We start from the raw sequence: 16,217 nt of genomic DNA on the forward strand, positions 1-16,217 counted from the left end.
TGGTCTGCAGACTGCAGTTTTTTGGGTTACCAAAAAATCAGCTGTTCTAACCTGCCTTCGTCTTCTTCATATGAGCACACCGTGATTTCCACTTCCAGTTCCGCTCATATAATTCCTTGAAAATGTTCCGATCATCGTTAGTTCGAAAGGCTTGTGTTGCAAAGATTACTTTGGAAAATGCAACGAAAACACGAGCTGCAAGGAAACTTTCGACGGTTGTGTTTCAGAAGGATATTTCAAGGTAATCATAGTTTTTTCATCTAGCAGGAGCAAAAGGGATTTTTTCCCTGTACTATACAATTGTGCATCAATACTATTTATCTAAATTTTATCAAAATATATAAAAGATTACATTATTTTAGAAAGTATGTATGAAATAAGTGGATTGACGATCTGCTATTATTGTCTGCAAGCATTATACTGGTGGTTTACTTTCTAGACGTGGAGAAACATATGTTGACAAGAGCACTGGGTATTCAACAGTCTCTATCATAACTGGACTCCATAAAATATCAGTAAGAATGTATGCCAGTGGTACACTTCCTTCCCATAAAAGAGTTGAACTGCCCGCATTGTCTCCTACCATGGAATCTGGAACTCTTATTAGTTGGGAAAAGCAAGAAGGTATACATACACCTTTAATAGTAAATTTCTTTTAATCACTCATTTGCTTGTATTTGTATTGTTTTAGGTGACAAACTTAATGAGGGAGACCTTCTAGCTGAAATTGAAACCGATAAGGCCACTATGGGATTTGAAACTCCAGAAGAAGGATACTTGGCTAAAATTATGATCCCTGCTGGCTCCAAAGATGTTCCAATTGGAAAATTGGTTTGCATCATTGTTGAAAAGGCTGAAGATGTAGCAGCTTTCAAAGATTTCAAAGACGATGGGGCTGCTGTTGCTGCTCCACCAGCTTCTCAACAACCAGAAATCATTACTCCATCTCAATCATCAGTTGCTACAGCTGGTATGCCATTTTATTTTTCATGCACTACATAATGCACACCTTATTTACAAGTTACATCCTTAGCTCCAGTACCCTCATCCACCGCCGCAACTTCTTCTGAGAGGGTATTTGCGTCCCCATTGGCTAGAAAAATGGCTGCCGAGAAAGGAATTTCATTGGCATCTGTATCTGGTGGTTCAGGATTCGAAGGATCGATCACAGCTAAAGACCTTGATAAATTGTCTGTGGCTCCGAAACCCGTTGCTGCAGTTCCACCAACTGCTGCAGCTCCTATTCAAGCAGTTGCTGGACAAAAATATACGGATCTTCCTGTAACTAATATCCGTGGTGTTATCGCAAAACGTTTACTACAGTCCAAACAATCTATCCCTCATTATTATTTGACGGTAATAACTCGGTTTTCTTAAATATTGTGTGATAGAGAAATATTGTATAATGTAAATAATGATGCAACTTCTTACGCTAGGTGGACGTTACCATGGATTCAGTACTTTCACTTCGTCAGGAATTTAATGCACTACTAGGAAAGGATGGGGCCAAGCTGAGTGTTAACGATTTTGTCATTAAAGCTGCTGCTCTAGCTTGCCGTAAAGTTCCTGAAGTAAATTCATCGTGGCAAGAAACTTTCATTAGACAGTAAGTCAATTCTCTCATTGAACTGGTTCATGCTAGATTTTTCCATTTCGCATGTCGCGTGTCATGAACACGTGACTTGCGCAGCGATAACCCGACTACTTGTTTGTATCATAGCATAGGGGGTATAGCTCAGTGGTAGAGCATTCGACTGCAGATCGAGAGGTCCCCGGTTCAAACCCGGGTGCCCCCTCTCCTTTTTTCAAAGATTTTTATTCATTATTTTTACTCAAGTGTTGAAAATGTTATGACACGTCACTAAAGGAACTATTTTCGCTTATAGGTATGACACGGTGGATATTAGTGTAGCCGTGAGCACAGATCGTGGTCTTATTACACCTATCGTCTTTAATGCTGAGAGAAAAGGTCTCGCTTCTATCAGTGCTGATGTACGCACATTAGCTGGCAAAGCTCGCGATGGAAAACTTCAGCCCCACGAATTTCAGGTAATAAAGATTGATTTAAGTAAATAACTATTTAATCCAAATTTCGTTAAATAGGGCGGCACTTTTTCCATCTCGAACCTTGGAATGTTTGGAGTTCGAAATTTCACTGCCATCATAAACCCACCCCAGTCATGCATTCTGGCAGTTGGAGGAACTGAAAAACGACTGGTAGTTGATGCATCCGCTGAGCAAGGTTTCCGTGCTGCCAATGTCATGACTGTGACGTTGAGTAGCGACCATCGTGTTGTGGATGGTGCAGTCGGCGCCCAGTGGCTGGCTGCTTTCAAGAGTTACCTTGAAAAGCCTAGCACAATGCTTTTGTAAAAAAAAATATCTAGCAAAGCAACCTTCGTGAATGTATGTTGTATCTTAAAAGTAAGGTAGTCTAGTTGAATTAGGAAATCTAGTTGAACCTAAGTTGTTTGTTTTAATATCAAATTGGATTACCATTTTTCAGATCTGTACTGTTATTCTGTTAAAAAACCCTGTGAATAGTAGGGGACAAATAAAAAAGTGCTGACGAAATATCCTCGTAATTTATTCTTTGAATTTAACAAGCAACACGTGAGACAACAAATCAATTAAATATAAATTGAATTGACCTCATGCCGTCATTTTAAGTTAAGTCTTCAAGTGACATTGAAATAAACACTTGAGTTAACATGGTAAGTGAATAAGGCGGGGTGTGAGAAACTGGACGGAAGATTGCACAAAGCCAAGCTAATGAGCTGACGGTTAATCAGGGTTTAGTGACATCAACTCCATTTCTCAGGTTGAAGAGTCCATTGCTGCTCAGACGAGCCATCGCAACTATGAACTGACACCTCTCCAGGAGTTTCAGGTGGGCGAGAAATAGATAAACACAAACCAGAATTGCCATGCACAATCGCGTTGGTCCTCAAATTGTGATGCCATAATTGCTTGCTGAATCCCGAACAAGCCATAGCTCGCGCTTCACCATCCAAATGGTCTACACAAAGGGATTCATCAGACATCAAGTAGCCTGGAAGCGTACGACCATCTTTTCGAGTGCTGTTCCATGTAGCAACCCACAAGTGTCCATCAAACCATTGCTGGACACAAGGAACAAGCTTCAGACGCCCGATTGGTTGCGATACACCTCCACCGCCAAGGGGACGCTCTAAACATTTGCCAGTTGCTCTGTGAATAATCTAAATTCAAATGGTAAATTGCTAATGGTTTCGAATGAAAGTTGAAAAAAAAAAAACATCCATTAATCATTACCTTTCCGAAAAATCTGTCCGGTCCAGGGAAAAAGTTCTCTGGCCAAACGTTTTTCAAGTACCAATTGAAATCATTGCACTTGAGTCTACTGCGCAAAGACAGGCGCGAACGGATAGATTGAGCATCTCGGAGACGATTTGCTTCTGCATAATCCCAGTAGTAGTAAACGAGACATTTATAAAGACAGTAACGTACTGAATTCAAAGAACAAGTTACCAGGATTCATTTTGAAGAAGAATTCTTTCCACTCATCCATCCAGACTAATGCAGCTCGCGCAAGATTTGAATAAAGAATTTGATTTACTCCTCCTGGAAAGGTGTAAGGGCTCGATTTCCGAAAAACGTGTGCAACATGACTGCACGGAGACGTTTCAACCCGACCACCGCACTGCCAAATCTGAAAAACAAAAGCGTAAAACATAAAAATATTTTAATGTTATATCTTTATCGTTTCCTTGTTTTCTTACTCTTAAAGACATTTCAATGTTCTCGCCACCCCAGATATCCATCTGATCGTCGTATGTCCCAATCTCTTGGAAATAATCGCGACCGATTGCAAACAATCCACCTGCCATTACAGGAGTCCTGAACGGGATACTCATATTCCCGCGTCTTTCCTAAGTACGAAATAAGTTTTGATTGTATTAAATGGAGGAGGCAAATAATAAATAATATTTCTGGTGATGATATAGACAACGGCAGACATACCGACATTAAAGTTTCCGAAGCACCAAACCATCTGAAATGGAGATTCCACGACATCCCACCGTGATGAAGCTCAAAACTTCGTAAGAGAGCAAAGGTGTCATCACTAATAATGTCAATTATTGGACATACGGCTACATTTGGGTTAGTTTTAATTCGATATAGAAGTGGCTGGAGCCAACCATCAGTAGTTTCACAATGAGCATCCAAAAATGTCAAAACGTCACCTAATAATATCGAATTTATTAAAATAATTACGCAACAATATGGTTTAACAAGAAAATACCTGTGGCTTCACGAGCTCCCATAAGTCTGGCTCTTACTAAACCAATTCTTTTTTCGGATCGCAAAACAATAACTTTGGTTTTTAACACGCTAACATGATCTTCCAATGGCTTTTTCAAGAAAGCTTAAAAAGAACATGTTAGGAATACACCAAACAATTTGAAAAGAAAAATAATTGAGACTTACTTCTGTTACTTGCATCATCTACAAGAATAATTTCCCATAACAGTTTAGGCGGTGAGCGGTTAATAACAGAGTGAACGGTTCTCAACAAAGTACTCCAGGCCTCATTGTGAAAAACAATAATGACTGAAGTAGTAGGCAATTCATTGATGTTGTAAGAAAGAGCTTTGCATCTGAATATATGAAAAATTGTAAAAATATAAATGAACAAAAATCCCATCAATTCATTCTAACACTTACTGTGGTTTCCTAATATCTGGGAGTGTTCTATTTAATGGAATACGATCACTAGCAAGAAGATTGAACCGATGTATCCTGTACAAACTCTGTGATTTAGAATGCTCATGGGGTAGGATGGCTACTGGTTCTCCCCACTCTCCTTGTGATGGAATTGGATTGAAGTTGTTTTGATTCAAAACTTCTTCAGTTAAATTTGGATGAGATGGACCAGGCAATGAGTCACCAACATATCGTCCAACCACTACATGAATACCTCGAGAGTCAATATACTCTCTTTGATTTTTACCGAACCTTTATTTCAAAATTGCATTAGAATACTATAAAGAGTAATTTATAAAAGTGTTTACTTAATAGGTATAGCAACATCATCATTTTTCAAGTCCCATCCTGAATCGTCGTGCCTGGTGTTTCTCGGTTTGTTTGCCAGCCACAAAATGAATAAGCTTCCAACTACAGCAACGAGTAGTTTAACGCACTTAATAAAACGCATTTCACGAAACCGTTACCAATTATTCATTACTTAAATTGACTATATCTAACAAGTTCTTAACGCAAAAACAGAAGAGAAAGCTCCCTTAAAGATTATCTATTCATTTTCATTTTTAAATCATTTATAGCAGACAAGCAGACGACGGTTGTGAAAAACGCCAAATTTCTTCCGTTTGAATTGCCATCTAGTGAGACGAAGACAACTAAAATTATGCCTGTAAAAAAACGAATACTAGTTTCTACCATAGGCCTAGGCCTACACAAAATTTTTTTATAGTAAGCGAATAAATTTGATTACGTTGGCATCTGAGAAAATTTTCGACCATCATCACAAAAATGGTTTCGATTGGAAATTGCTGTTGCACAAAAGATCAATGCTTGATGATTTGCCTTTCATTCGGTCACGCAGACTCCTACGCTTCACCGCTTCACGATTCTCCTGTCACGTTCCGACTTTGAATGGAATAGTCTGAATGCAATATGTTCACAGTATAGGATGATGAAGTACCATGTCCTTCAAAATTTGTTTGAAGCAGTTAATGACCTATTCATTTTATAAAAGTCAAACGAGAATTCAAACGGATGAACATTTCAAATGGTATGTTTGAAAAGACATCAGTTACGTTAACTTCGTTTATGGCTTTATCTCATTTCATGTTTCTCAAAATTTCAAAATTCAGTTTGCCATCTGAAAACGAATCGGCAATAATATACCTAGTCCTGCGTGCACAAACTATGTCTAGCGCTTTCACGATAGCGCCGTTGAAATGTTGAACGTTGGCCTATGCAGACCAACGTATTCATACGGACACCCAAAAAAAATATGGTGCCCTCTGAATGTTAACTTTTCTTGGCCTTAGGGAATAAAAGCGAAACGTGTCCGGGAAAAGGCCAATGACGTTTTCCCGGGCGTCCGCGTTCGTATCCCAAGTTGTTCGCCAAAGAACAGACATCCAAGACAAATGCTCAGGAATAAACACCGAACAGGAAAGCCGGAGCTTCTGCCCTTGATCCATAACACTGAAATAAAATCCAGGCTCCATCACAGAAGTTTTTACCGTCGGTCCTTTTATGTGTACCGGAAGTGTTGGCCCATTCTCTTATTATCGCTGAAGAGGAATAGGACATTTGATGACGACTTCCGATTCCACACCGACGGAATAAAGCACTGGAAATGATCCAAGCAACTATTTACGTTTCGTTGAACAACACTAAGCAACGAGCAGTAGAAGCAATAAATTAAGCGATCTAACAAGAGTCTTTAATCTATTTGTAACTGGAAAATTCCAGGAATATTCCGCAGTATTTCGGTAAGTATATTTCGATTATGACGTAGATTCATCTGAGTAAAATTGATTGATTCTTAAATATGTATCGTTCGCCCTCTAAAATAGTCTAAGATAAGCTCTTGGGATTTTACTCGTAATTCAAAACTAAATTGTAAATGATAATAGATGTTTCCCATTTCACGAGATAGAAACCCAACATTTGCTTAGGTATGTAATTACAATTTTAATCCCTTAAAATCAAATATGAAGTATAATGCAAACTGTGCATTGTTGGGATACATTATATTCCTTGTGAATACTCAATATGATATTCATTTCACCAATACTACTCGAAACAACTTAAGACGCACATAAGTGAGTCGAATGTATTGAACGAGAGCTCATTCGAAAACAAACTTCCAACTTATATTACGCCCACTTAATCCAAACATATTGACAATTTTAGAGAAACCTATAACTTAGCATCTATGCGATGACGACAGCGTTTATTCTTTGGACGGCCACATACATAATAGAAGTTGAAGACCCTAACATTTATAGTCCGAATCGTATTCACGACTGCTCATGCCGGAAAATGAGTTAATGTGTACCATACTGTAAGTAAAATAGGATATTTCGCATATGAGATAACATTGGTTGCAAGTGAGCTCTAGGTTTATTATATGGCCACACAAGACTCGGGCTGAGTTACGGTATTATACTTGTCTCCATACAGAGCGATATGTGTTGTGCCACTGTCGCATTTCCCTGGCGAATTTTCATCAAAAGAGTTATACGTACCGGCAACTTTGAAAACGAAATCAAAAGGAAAATCTAAAGAAAAGGGAGAATGTCACAACGAGAGCAAGTGGTGCGGAGCTCCTCCCACATTATCCCGTAAGCCAAGAACATGCCATTTTGTAATGAAATGCTTGCCAGACATTTGTTTGATGTCGAGACCCCCGCACATTCTCAATGGAGGACTTATTGTACACACCATACACATATAGTATCCAGAACGTGCAAATACCGCTAGAATGAACCAAAAAACGCATTATTATACATGACGATGTATGTACTATACTGTGTACGACGACGCACATATGTGCGGAGAGTATGAAGTCATCATTTTTCTTGTTTCCCTATCCGCTTTCCTATATATTCATTTCCAGTTTAATAAGCGACTAATATGGCGTATACAGACTCCTTCTTCTTCTTCTCAAAGGCCGTCCGCGTCTTTCTATCATTCGGTTATACTTCAATACCGTGTGCGGTACGTTTGCCTTTCTTCTGGGAAATTCCCTTTCTTTTTTTTTTCAGTTTCAGCAGCTGTATCTTTTATTCTTCTCTTTTCTCCTAATTAACCAAGTGAACTGGTGAATGGCGGCCTTTTCTTATTCACGGAGACACACATATATAAGTTCATCGAGAAAAAGGAATTACAGACTAAATGTCAGAGCGCATCAGATAATATTCCGGAATATTCTCTTTTCACTGCGCACACGTCTCTCTCTTTTATTCAAAGCGCAGGAATAGACTAGAGTAGTTTGCCTTTCAACTTAATAATTCGACCTTATCAACTTTCAGAGATTTGTTTCTCCTCGTTCGGGTTAAATATGAGATGATATTCATTCGTTGCGCATGCGCTATCGATTTTTTGTTCCAGTGAAATTGAAATTAAATCCGCACATCTACACATTTTCGATTGCCGTGTAGACGCATAATCAATTTGAATCTCACAAAGTTTGAAAACAAAAATTATTTCGGAGAATATTTTAGAACAATTTTTACAAAGAACGAACAGATGTTTGTGCCCTTCTTTATTTTGCAATTTTTCAGAGAACATCTGCCAAAAAAGCCAAAACGAGCTATATTTAAAAAAGAGTGACCATCGAGTTTGAGCAGCTTGGGGACGCCAAGAAGTCAGGGAACAATGAACACACGAGAGGGGGGGGGGGGGGGGGGGGGGGCTCTGAATGCCTCCTGATGATGACAAATGATAATGAATATATACAGTATGATCGCAATTAGAAAGAGGGGAGAATGGAGGAGAGACGTGTACACTTGTAGCCTGTCTGCTGCTGGTACTGATCTTCTGTGGACGACCTGATGCCATAGGGAATATATCACGGGGATTTGCCAACGGGATACGAAGGATGGATGAAGGCTATGATGGATGGATCATGTCTTTATAGGTGAAAGGAATGACCATTTGTACACCCATGGACCAAAGACGGATGCAGTTGTCGACCTTGGGGGGCGAAGCTATAGGAGCAATTATGGATTAACCGGGTGCAGCAATAGTTGATCGTTGAATCCGTCTCTTCAAATTTTATTGGCAATAAAAAAAAGGGAGGCAATTAAAAAATGTCATAAGATCAGCGCATCCTACTCATTGTTACGAGAGGGGGCTGTCATCATCAATATATTTAAAAAGGCAAGTCAGAAATCCTGAAATAGAATAAAGCTGGATTGACAGCTTCTTATATATACCCACCCAGGATCATAACTTTTAAGGGAAAACGTCTTCAAATCCAAGAAGTGTCAATGTAATATCTTCAGTCAACATCAGAATATCTAAGCCTATAGAAAATCCACTCTCTAAAGAGCCTTTATAGCTTACTTTAGCTATTGGGTCATACATAAAAAAAAGATATAAGAAAAATAAATAAATGTCTTTGCGACTTTGGGGCTTTGGGGAAAAATTGAAAGTCAGCACGAGCTGTCAGTTGATCCTTTAGACAGAGTTTAACACTCCAGACGGCCACGATTCCATCGAAAGATATGTGATGTTGGCAAGGAAAAATAAAGAAAGAATCGTTCCAGCTTGTTTCCAAGACTACACACAGCAGCACGTATAGAAAAAACCTTTTCCTGGAACGATGGTAAAGAGTATATTTTTTGATAATTGGAATTGAAGCATAATTGGATGTTTCTAGGCTATATGGAAAGACTAGCAGAAAGGGGGCTAGACACAATATACATTGGCTCCCAGCAGTGCGCCAATAACACGCACACCTGTCTTTCCTCATTTACCTTGGCTCCCTATTGATTGCTGCCATCAGGAAGAGACCATCACAATAAGTCATCTGCTGTCAAGGGGGGCCCTCTAACTGCGATGCTGAAAGAGTCGTCCCACCAGCTTGGATCCGTTGTCTGTTTTCCATAGTATTTTCTGTGCGTACATATACTGTGGGGCAACAGCATCTTCTAAAGAAAAATTTTATTTGTGGGGGGGGTTTTGTTTGGTTTTATTGTTGGAACAAATTTAAAAAGACTCGGTGGCTAGTGGCTAGTCGTTTGGCACTGATTTGTGTGGACAGCGTGTCACTCAAAGCAGCTGGAAACCCAGTGCTGTAGCCCGTTGCCCAGCACATCAGCCAAAAGCCTCTTGACTCTCCTTGTCCCTCGTTGACTTTCCAATAACTCACTCCCACTTTGTATTTCTTCTTTTCTTTTCTCTCTTCTTCTTTTTATATTGGCGATTTCTTGTTATTCTAGTCAAGTTGGTCCGCATCAAATCTTATCCAATTTCCACAAAAAATCTCGGGAAAGGGATGAACACGCATTGTAGACTGTTAGATAAGAGACGCAGGACTCTCCATCGATCGGTTATACAGAGGACGACAGTTCACGAAACTTCAGGATCGTCGTTCGTATAACGAATTTCGATAAATTGATGGATCTATTTTTCCAATTGGATTTTGATGGATAAACCTGGAAAAAAGGCCAACAGAAACCTATTTTTTAAGAAATTGCCAACGCGAATGATTGATTGTTGTTTGTCTGTCGCATAGTAGGTCTATAGCATCACGGTAATATACGACTTTGAATGTACGATACGTAATAAAAGTCAGCTGCACCTAAAGCGTCTTCCTTTTCCCCTTTATTTAATTTTGGCTGAATATTTTCGATCTCAAATTTAGTTGAAATGTTTTTATTTTCTTCTTCTTTTTTTTTTTTGTTTTAATTCTTGATCCCACAGTATAAGAAAAGGGCGTATTTTGATGATGATGACTGCCCTGTCTTTAGTGTCTTATAGTGCAAGAGGGGGTAGGGGGGCTGGGCGGATTTTCTCCAGCACGTGGCGCCCATTATCCAGCTTAAGTCTTAAGTCAACTCGACACAAAACAAAACTCAAAAAGGTAAAGAAAAGAAATGGGGGCTTGTCTTTTTTAATCTTGGATTCCTGCTGTGCTGTGCAGGAGATCCTTATGGAGGAGTGCGTTGGAGATTTGCGTGTTTCAATAACAAGAAAAAAAGGTAAAACGTTAGTACAGAGTATACGTATTGCTCTAACCCATCCTCGTCCGTCGAACAACCCCCTTACCAAGCCTACCTGTCTGTCTCCCACCTATAAAAGGTGGCCAGTGTTCCAGATGTCTTCAATCGCCTCTCATCAGCTGCCCAGTTCGCTTCATTGTGCTCCATTGGACTATTCACTTCGAAATCAGGGGGAAACACTCAAATTGCATCTCGTCCATAGTCATCAGATCCAGTCAACATGAGGCAATTGCTCCTGGCGTCTTTGATCGTGATGCTGGCCGCCGAGACGGTCCACGCTTTGGTTTGGTCGCTGGTTCTCGGAAATCCCGTCATCGACATGAAAGATGAGTCGGCCAGCAGCCACGGCAGCGGAGTTGACGACGTGATGGACAGCTCGGCGGAAGACGGCGACAGTGATCTCGAGCATCCGCGGAATATCAAGCTCAAAACGGCCGCCAGGAACTCGTCGTCACTATCGACCGGCTCACGCCCGACGCGGCAGCATCACGGACAAGTATGAAACAAAAACAAATCAAACTAATTGTCATTTATTCGTAATGAACTCCGTCGCATGCCGACCTTTTTTTTTAATTTCGTTCTTTTTTACGTTGAAACTTTGCGTCAGTTTGACATTTTCATTTATTTTCTCCAAATTCCATCGAACTAATTTCTTGATTTGATTTGATTTGTTTTTTCTCCTTTGCTGGGAATCATTAGGATAAATGCATGGAAGACAAGCAATGCGGTAAGGGCCGTTTCTGCGATCTTCATTACGGCGTGTGCCGTACGGAAAAATCGCCCGGATTCGCCTGTCGTCGGGATCGAATGTGCGGCAAAGGTCTGGCGTGCATGTTCGGTCGGTGCCAGGCGAAAATTGCCACCGGAGAAGAAGGTAAGACACATCACCACCACTACCACGCATCCGAATAAGACCAAAAAATCAAGAAATCAATCCTGTGTTATTTGTTTGGGCTCTGCTCTCCTCTTTCCACGATGTCTGATGTGCCTATGCGGTTCAATGAGCACCGGCGTGGAGAGGATCAAAGTCAAACATGTTCACAACATTCTCTTTTGCGACTCGATCCTCCTGTGAGAGGATATATACACGGCGGCTGTAATACTATACACTAGACATTGCTTTGGGCCACTCACGAATCCCAATGCAACCACAAGAAAAGAAGCTAGGCTATACTATATAGTACCGCACACTATTATGTATTATACTCTCCGGTACATGGTATGGAATGGCTGCCGTGAGTGCGGGATCAAGAGATTTCCGAGTGAAAACTTTTGGGGTTTTTTTGCCAATCGAATTGTTATATTCTCGCCAGTCGGAATCAGCTTTTCCTTTTTATATAAATAGCATTGCCCTTTTCACTCTTGTTTAAGTCGGGAAAGGAAGATAAATTGACACTTATTTCTTTGCTGTATTGCCTACAACTAATTTGCCCTTGTTTGGAATATTCAAGGATCCCGTTGCCATGGCAATTCGGATTGCCAAGCCGGACTTTGCTGCGCCCGTCGACACGGCGAGGCCGTCTGTCAACGCAAATTGACGCTTGGTCAGCGTTGCTTCGTGCCGGAAGGCGGCCTGGAGTACTCTCTCAATCAGCTGTGTCCGTGCGACGTCGGATTGGTCTGCCGCCAACAGAACCCGGCCCAACTCGGCGGCAGCGACTCTCCGTCCAGTCAGGAAGACAACAGCTTCGATCGCTCCTCATCCAACAGCACGTAAGTGGACTTTCCTGAGCAAATAGACATATGTATACCTAGTGCACTCTATAATATGGCGTTCAGCATTTATGGGCCAATGTGCTCCGGGGGTGTTAGGGGGTTCGTATCGTGTTAGCTCTGCTGCCTGCATGCTGGCCAGCAAAGTATGCAATCAACTTTAGTATTTATACGTGTATTATAAAAGATATGGTGGAGCTATTTAGAAATTCATTGGGGCCGGCCACTGCTGCTCTGCTAGTCTATCCCTTTTAATCCGCACAAATCTTTAGCATCAGCGAAAATGCCAGCCATCAGCCATGTTCCCTTTTCCGTCCGTCTTCCGTGTCATTTGTCATCATGTCAAAACGGTCCCACCATCACAGTGTACATATAGAAAACTTATTATTCCAAAAAGGCAATGAAGAATGAAACTGTATAGATGAGCGCCATATAGCTATATATGACTAGACTGGATCAAAACTGATTATTGCATCCATTTGGGATCGTTATTAAGCGACCCAGTGAGGGACAATAATGGCCGTCAGCCTTGATAGCTTGCTGGGGTATTCCCCCCCGTTTGTCTTCCACTTCCTGTGATGTGCACTCCAATATGATGCCTGCGCGGAGACGATGGAACGTCTCGCATTATTAATGCATCCATCTGTCCCTCGGCTTTCGTTTGTTTGCCCCCGTGATCGATAGTTATTATTACTGGATGTATAGTTATCGTTTGGGAATTCTTGAGCGAGAGAACACCACTTCCGTCGTTCGTTCTGGCACACTTATTCTCTCTCTGAACGGGGAATAGAGGTGGTGGCGCAACGATATAAATTATTATATGTTCTTATACGCGTTTGACGAATGGGCTCCTGTCGTCCGTTTAAGTGGACATTACTCACTTCCCTTTTCGATATTTTTAGACCAAAAACAGCGTGTACGACAGACACCAGTTGTATCATTCTACACACAAACACGCGTGTTGCGCAGTTTCTGTGACAGTTGTTTATATTGTCCGCTCGACTGGAACGATATGGATATTAATGTTTCTCTTTTTATTTGTTCAGAAGCTCCGAGAACTTTCCTTTCTGGACTAGCACGGAGAACATGAGGTGCACATTTCACGACATGGGTAACAACCGGGCGTCTTAATTTGGTCGATTACGGTCGATTAAAGACAACATTGTCCAACCTCATCCGTCGGTCTTAATCAAGGAAACCAACAATGAAATCGATTTCTATTTTCCTTTATACTATGTACAGTTTCATTATTGCCTCTTTAACAAAACAATTCCCTCCCAAATGTAAATTTTATCTATTGGCTAACAAACGTATATCGATCTTATCATATAAATAGCATTAAATACTGTTGACTCGATGGAAATCTAAAACCGAGAAGGAAATAAGAGAACAAGTAATTTTTGCACATTACCGTGTACAGTCTATAAGCCCATTGAGAACGGACATTATGTTGATTCTTGATTGAGATATTACATAATAATACATTCAGTTTATTTTGTCGCATATTTCTTGTTATTGTGGTGTTATATTAATCATTTCTGCTGAGTTTCCTTTCTGACAAAGCTATTATACATCACGAATAAAATGTCGACGGTTATGTAATACACAATACGTTCGTGAATCCATTGTTAGTAAATGTGATTGTCAAATTTTAAGTCAAGTTAGCCGATTTAGTCTTGTCATTTGAAACAAAGAGAGTCGAATAATGGCTAAGCCGCATTCTTGAATTGACGTCCATTTTTACTATAATTACTTATTGTACTACTACGTACAGCGGACTATGGGACGATGTGTGTCGAATTATATGGAAATCTGTCGAACATTTCCAACCGACACGAATCCATTTGCGACTCACGCAAGTCTCTATATCTGAAGGGCGGATCTGTTGCACGCAGCAGTGTCTTATATGTTGCGGTGCGGCTTATCAAGGAACTTTATTGATTTCACCGGGAAATGCGAATGACACCGTCTGATTCAACTTATGTTGGGCTTCTTTTTCTTGTATAGTACGTACTCTCGTCTGTACGACAACTGCTGCAGTCAACAGAGGACGAACGAAAAAGAAAACTAGTTTCTCCCTCGGGTTATTTTGAATTCAACTTGTATTGAAGTTTATATGGCAAAGAGCGAAAGAGCGTTGGCGAGGGGGAAAAAATGGCAGCAGCAACAGAGCAACTTGAAATTTAAATTCAGGCTATGCGCAGCAACTGTATAATGATCTAATTGGTATGAAATATAGAAATGTTGGCTAATTTGGAATGTTTAATATCCACTAGGCGGATGAGAATGAAGAGAAATTCTAAAAAAGTAATCACGAGAATGGATGCCCTTATATTACTCGAAAAGTGTTTTAAAGAAGGAAATTAAGTCCCATTCCTTATTTTAATTAATTAATTAGTACCTATGAGTAATGGAGTAATTACGTAACTTGAATAAAGCGCTGCTGTTGCTGAGCTCGTCAACAATTGCCTGTTGCCGACGGACTTTAGTTTCTATAGTTACGTAAAGTACCTACAACGCACTTGTGTAAACCTGCATGACCGTTGTCCGTTGAAAATGAGCTTCATGGTCATATGAGCATAGCGCACCTTATATAAACTTATAAGGTCGAGAGTTTGGAAGCGCTGACGGAATAATTAAAAAGGAAAACTACTGCATTTATGAACTTATTAATTATGATTCGAACATGGAAATGTTTTATCCAGACTATTTGATGATTGCACGGGCAATTATTTAGTTAATATAAACTTGTGTCCATTTTTTTCAAATAAAAATAGAAAAAAAATACTAATTAAAAATTAATTGAATTCCTATTTTATTCTACTCTCTTTTTAAAAAAATTACAAAAAAGGAGACACAACAAAATTTGAATTTTGTGTCCAATTTGATAAGTTACATGATTAAACGAAAGTTATATAACGTATATATTGGGAACTTCCTTTCATGCATAAGGCTCAAAAGCAACGTGACTAACTCCTAACTGTACCTGATAACCAATAGATCCCGAGGCCACGTATGCGTGAAAAATGAAACGCCAAACCATTCAAACCTGAAACTTGTTTGCTGTAGATTTCGAGTCAGATTCTAGTTGAAAGATTTATAATCTGACACGTGTGGTAGCGAACCTTTGGAATCACTTTATATAACTGTACCTTTTCGATACAATACTTTGCTGGGTTTATTCTTGTGTAAACACAGCGTTCGCTGTTAATCAGACTTTACGTTTTACCTGTACATGGGTATTAGAAAAGGGGGGAGGGAAGCTAAGGTCAAACAAAAGTATTATTGTATTAACAGCAGACGTTGGTGCTGGCATGAGAACAGTCACGTACGCCCGATCTATATGACTCTATTACAGGTGAACGCGTGAGATGGAAAACTTTGGAATTTAGTAGAAAGATTAATTCCACAATTCAAGGCCTCTCCACGTATACCCTCCCCCTGTATCTTTGTCCTTTATTGCGCTGCTGGGTATTGTCCAACCAAAGGTGTATTTATCGTGACATCTCATCGATCTGTTCCCGTTTCCCCGCGCCAAGTTCGAATCGAACTATACGTTACCCCCATCACGTATAGGAAGAGAAACAGCAGAGCTTGTATGTACGAAAAGTTAGCCATTTCAAAAAATGGCCTGCCTCTTCACAACCGATTTTATTGGACATGGCATACAGTTGGATGGATGGAAGGACGTAACCTTATAATAACAACTGGCTTTCGCTTCATCGATATTATATCCTTACGGCGGTTATACCGTTA

General features: G+C 40.1%; 3 protein-coding genes and 1 non-coding gene across 5 annotated transcripts; 3 read left to right on the forward strand and 1 right to left on the reverse strand.

Annotated features, from left to right (window-relative positions):
- The first annotated feature begins 10 nt into the window (after nucleotides 1-10).
- Nucleotides 11-2,574, forward strand: LOC124341043 (dihydrolipoyllysine-residue acetyltransferase component of pyruvate dehydrogenase complex, mitochondrial-like). Its single transcript, XM_046793935.1, has 7 exons — nucleotides 11-241; nucleotides 440-624; nucleotides 692-970; nucleotides 1,034-1,356; nucleotides 1,437-1,606; nucleotides 1,887-2,049; nucleotides 2,104-2,574. The coding sequence occupies exons 1-7, from the start codon at nucleotides 123-125 to the stop codon at nucleotides 2,371-2,373; spliced, it is 1,509 nt and encodes a 502-aa protein (XP_046649891.1). The 5' UTR covers nucleotides 11-122; the 3' UTR covers nucleotides 2,374-2,574.
- Nucleotides 1,725-1,796, forward strand: Trnac-gca. The gene has a single exon. It is a non-coding gene; the product is annotated as a tRNA-Cys (tRNA).
- On the reverse strand, nucleotides 2,127-5,332 carry LOC124340977 (polypeptide N-acetylgalactosaminyltransferase 1-like). Its single transcript, XM_046793837.1, has 9 exons — nucleotides 5,055-5,332; nucleotides 4,708-4,998; nucleotides 4,471-4,640; nucleotides 4,286-4,408; nucleotides 4,003-4,226; nucleotides 3,762-3,911; nucleotides 3,511-3,691; nucleotides 3,295-3,437; nucleotides 2,127-3,221 (listed from the first exon to the last, which is right to left on the reverse strand). Exons 1-9 carry the CDS (start codon nucleotides 5,195-5,197, stop codon nucleotides 2,805-2,807), a joined length of 1,842 nt encoding a protein of 613 aa, XP_046649793.1. The 5' UTR covers nucleotides 5,198-5,332; the 3' UTR covers nucleotides 2,127-2,804.
- A 5,328-nt stretch (nucleotides 5,333-10,660) lies between these two features.
- On the forward strand, nucleotides 10,661-13,964 carry LOC124341265 (dickkopf-related protein 3-like). 2 transcript variants are annotated; one of them, XM_046794290.1, is made up of 4 exons: nucleotides 10,661-11,244; nucleotides 11,448-11,622; nucleotides 12,200-12,461; nucleotides 13,511-13,964. In XM_046794290.1, exons 1-4 carry the CDS (start codon nucleotides 10,969-10,971, stop codon nucleotides 13,590-13,592), a joined length of 795 nt encoding a protein of 264 aa, XP_046650246.1. In that variant the 5' UTR covers nucleotides 10,661-10,968; the 3' UTR covers nucleotides 13,593-13,964. The 2 variants fall into 2 exon arrangements, with proteins under 2 accessions (XP_046650246.1, XP_046650245.1); XM_046794289.1 differs by having other exon boundaries at nucleotides 10,665-11,244; nucleotides 13,508-13,964.
- The last annotated feature ends 2,253 nt before the right edge of the window (nucleotides 13,965-16,217 follow it).

The sequence above is a fragment of the Daphnia pulicaria genome, chromosome 5 (genome assembly GCF_021234035.1).
Source record: "Daphnia pulicaria isolate SC F1-1A chromosome 5, SC_F0-13Bv2, whole genome shotgun sequence".
NCBI lineage: Eukaryota > Metazoa > Arthropoda > Branchiopoda > Diplostraca > Daphniidae > Daphnia > Daphnia pulicaria.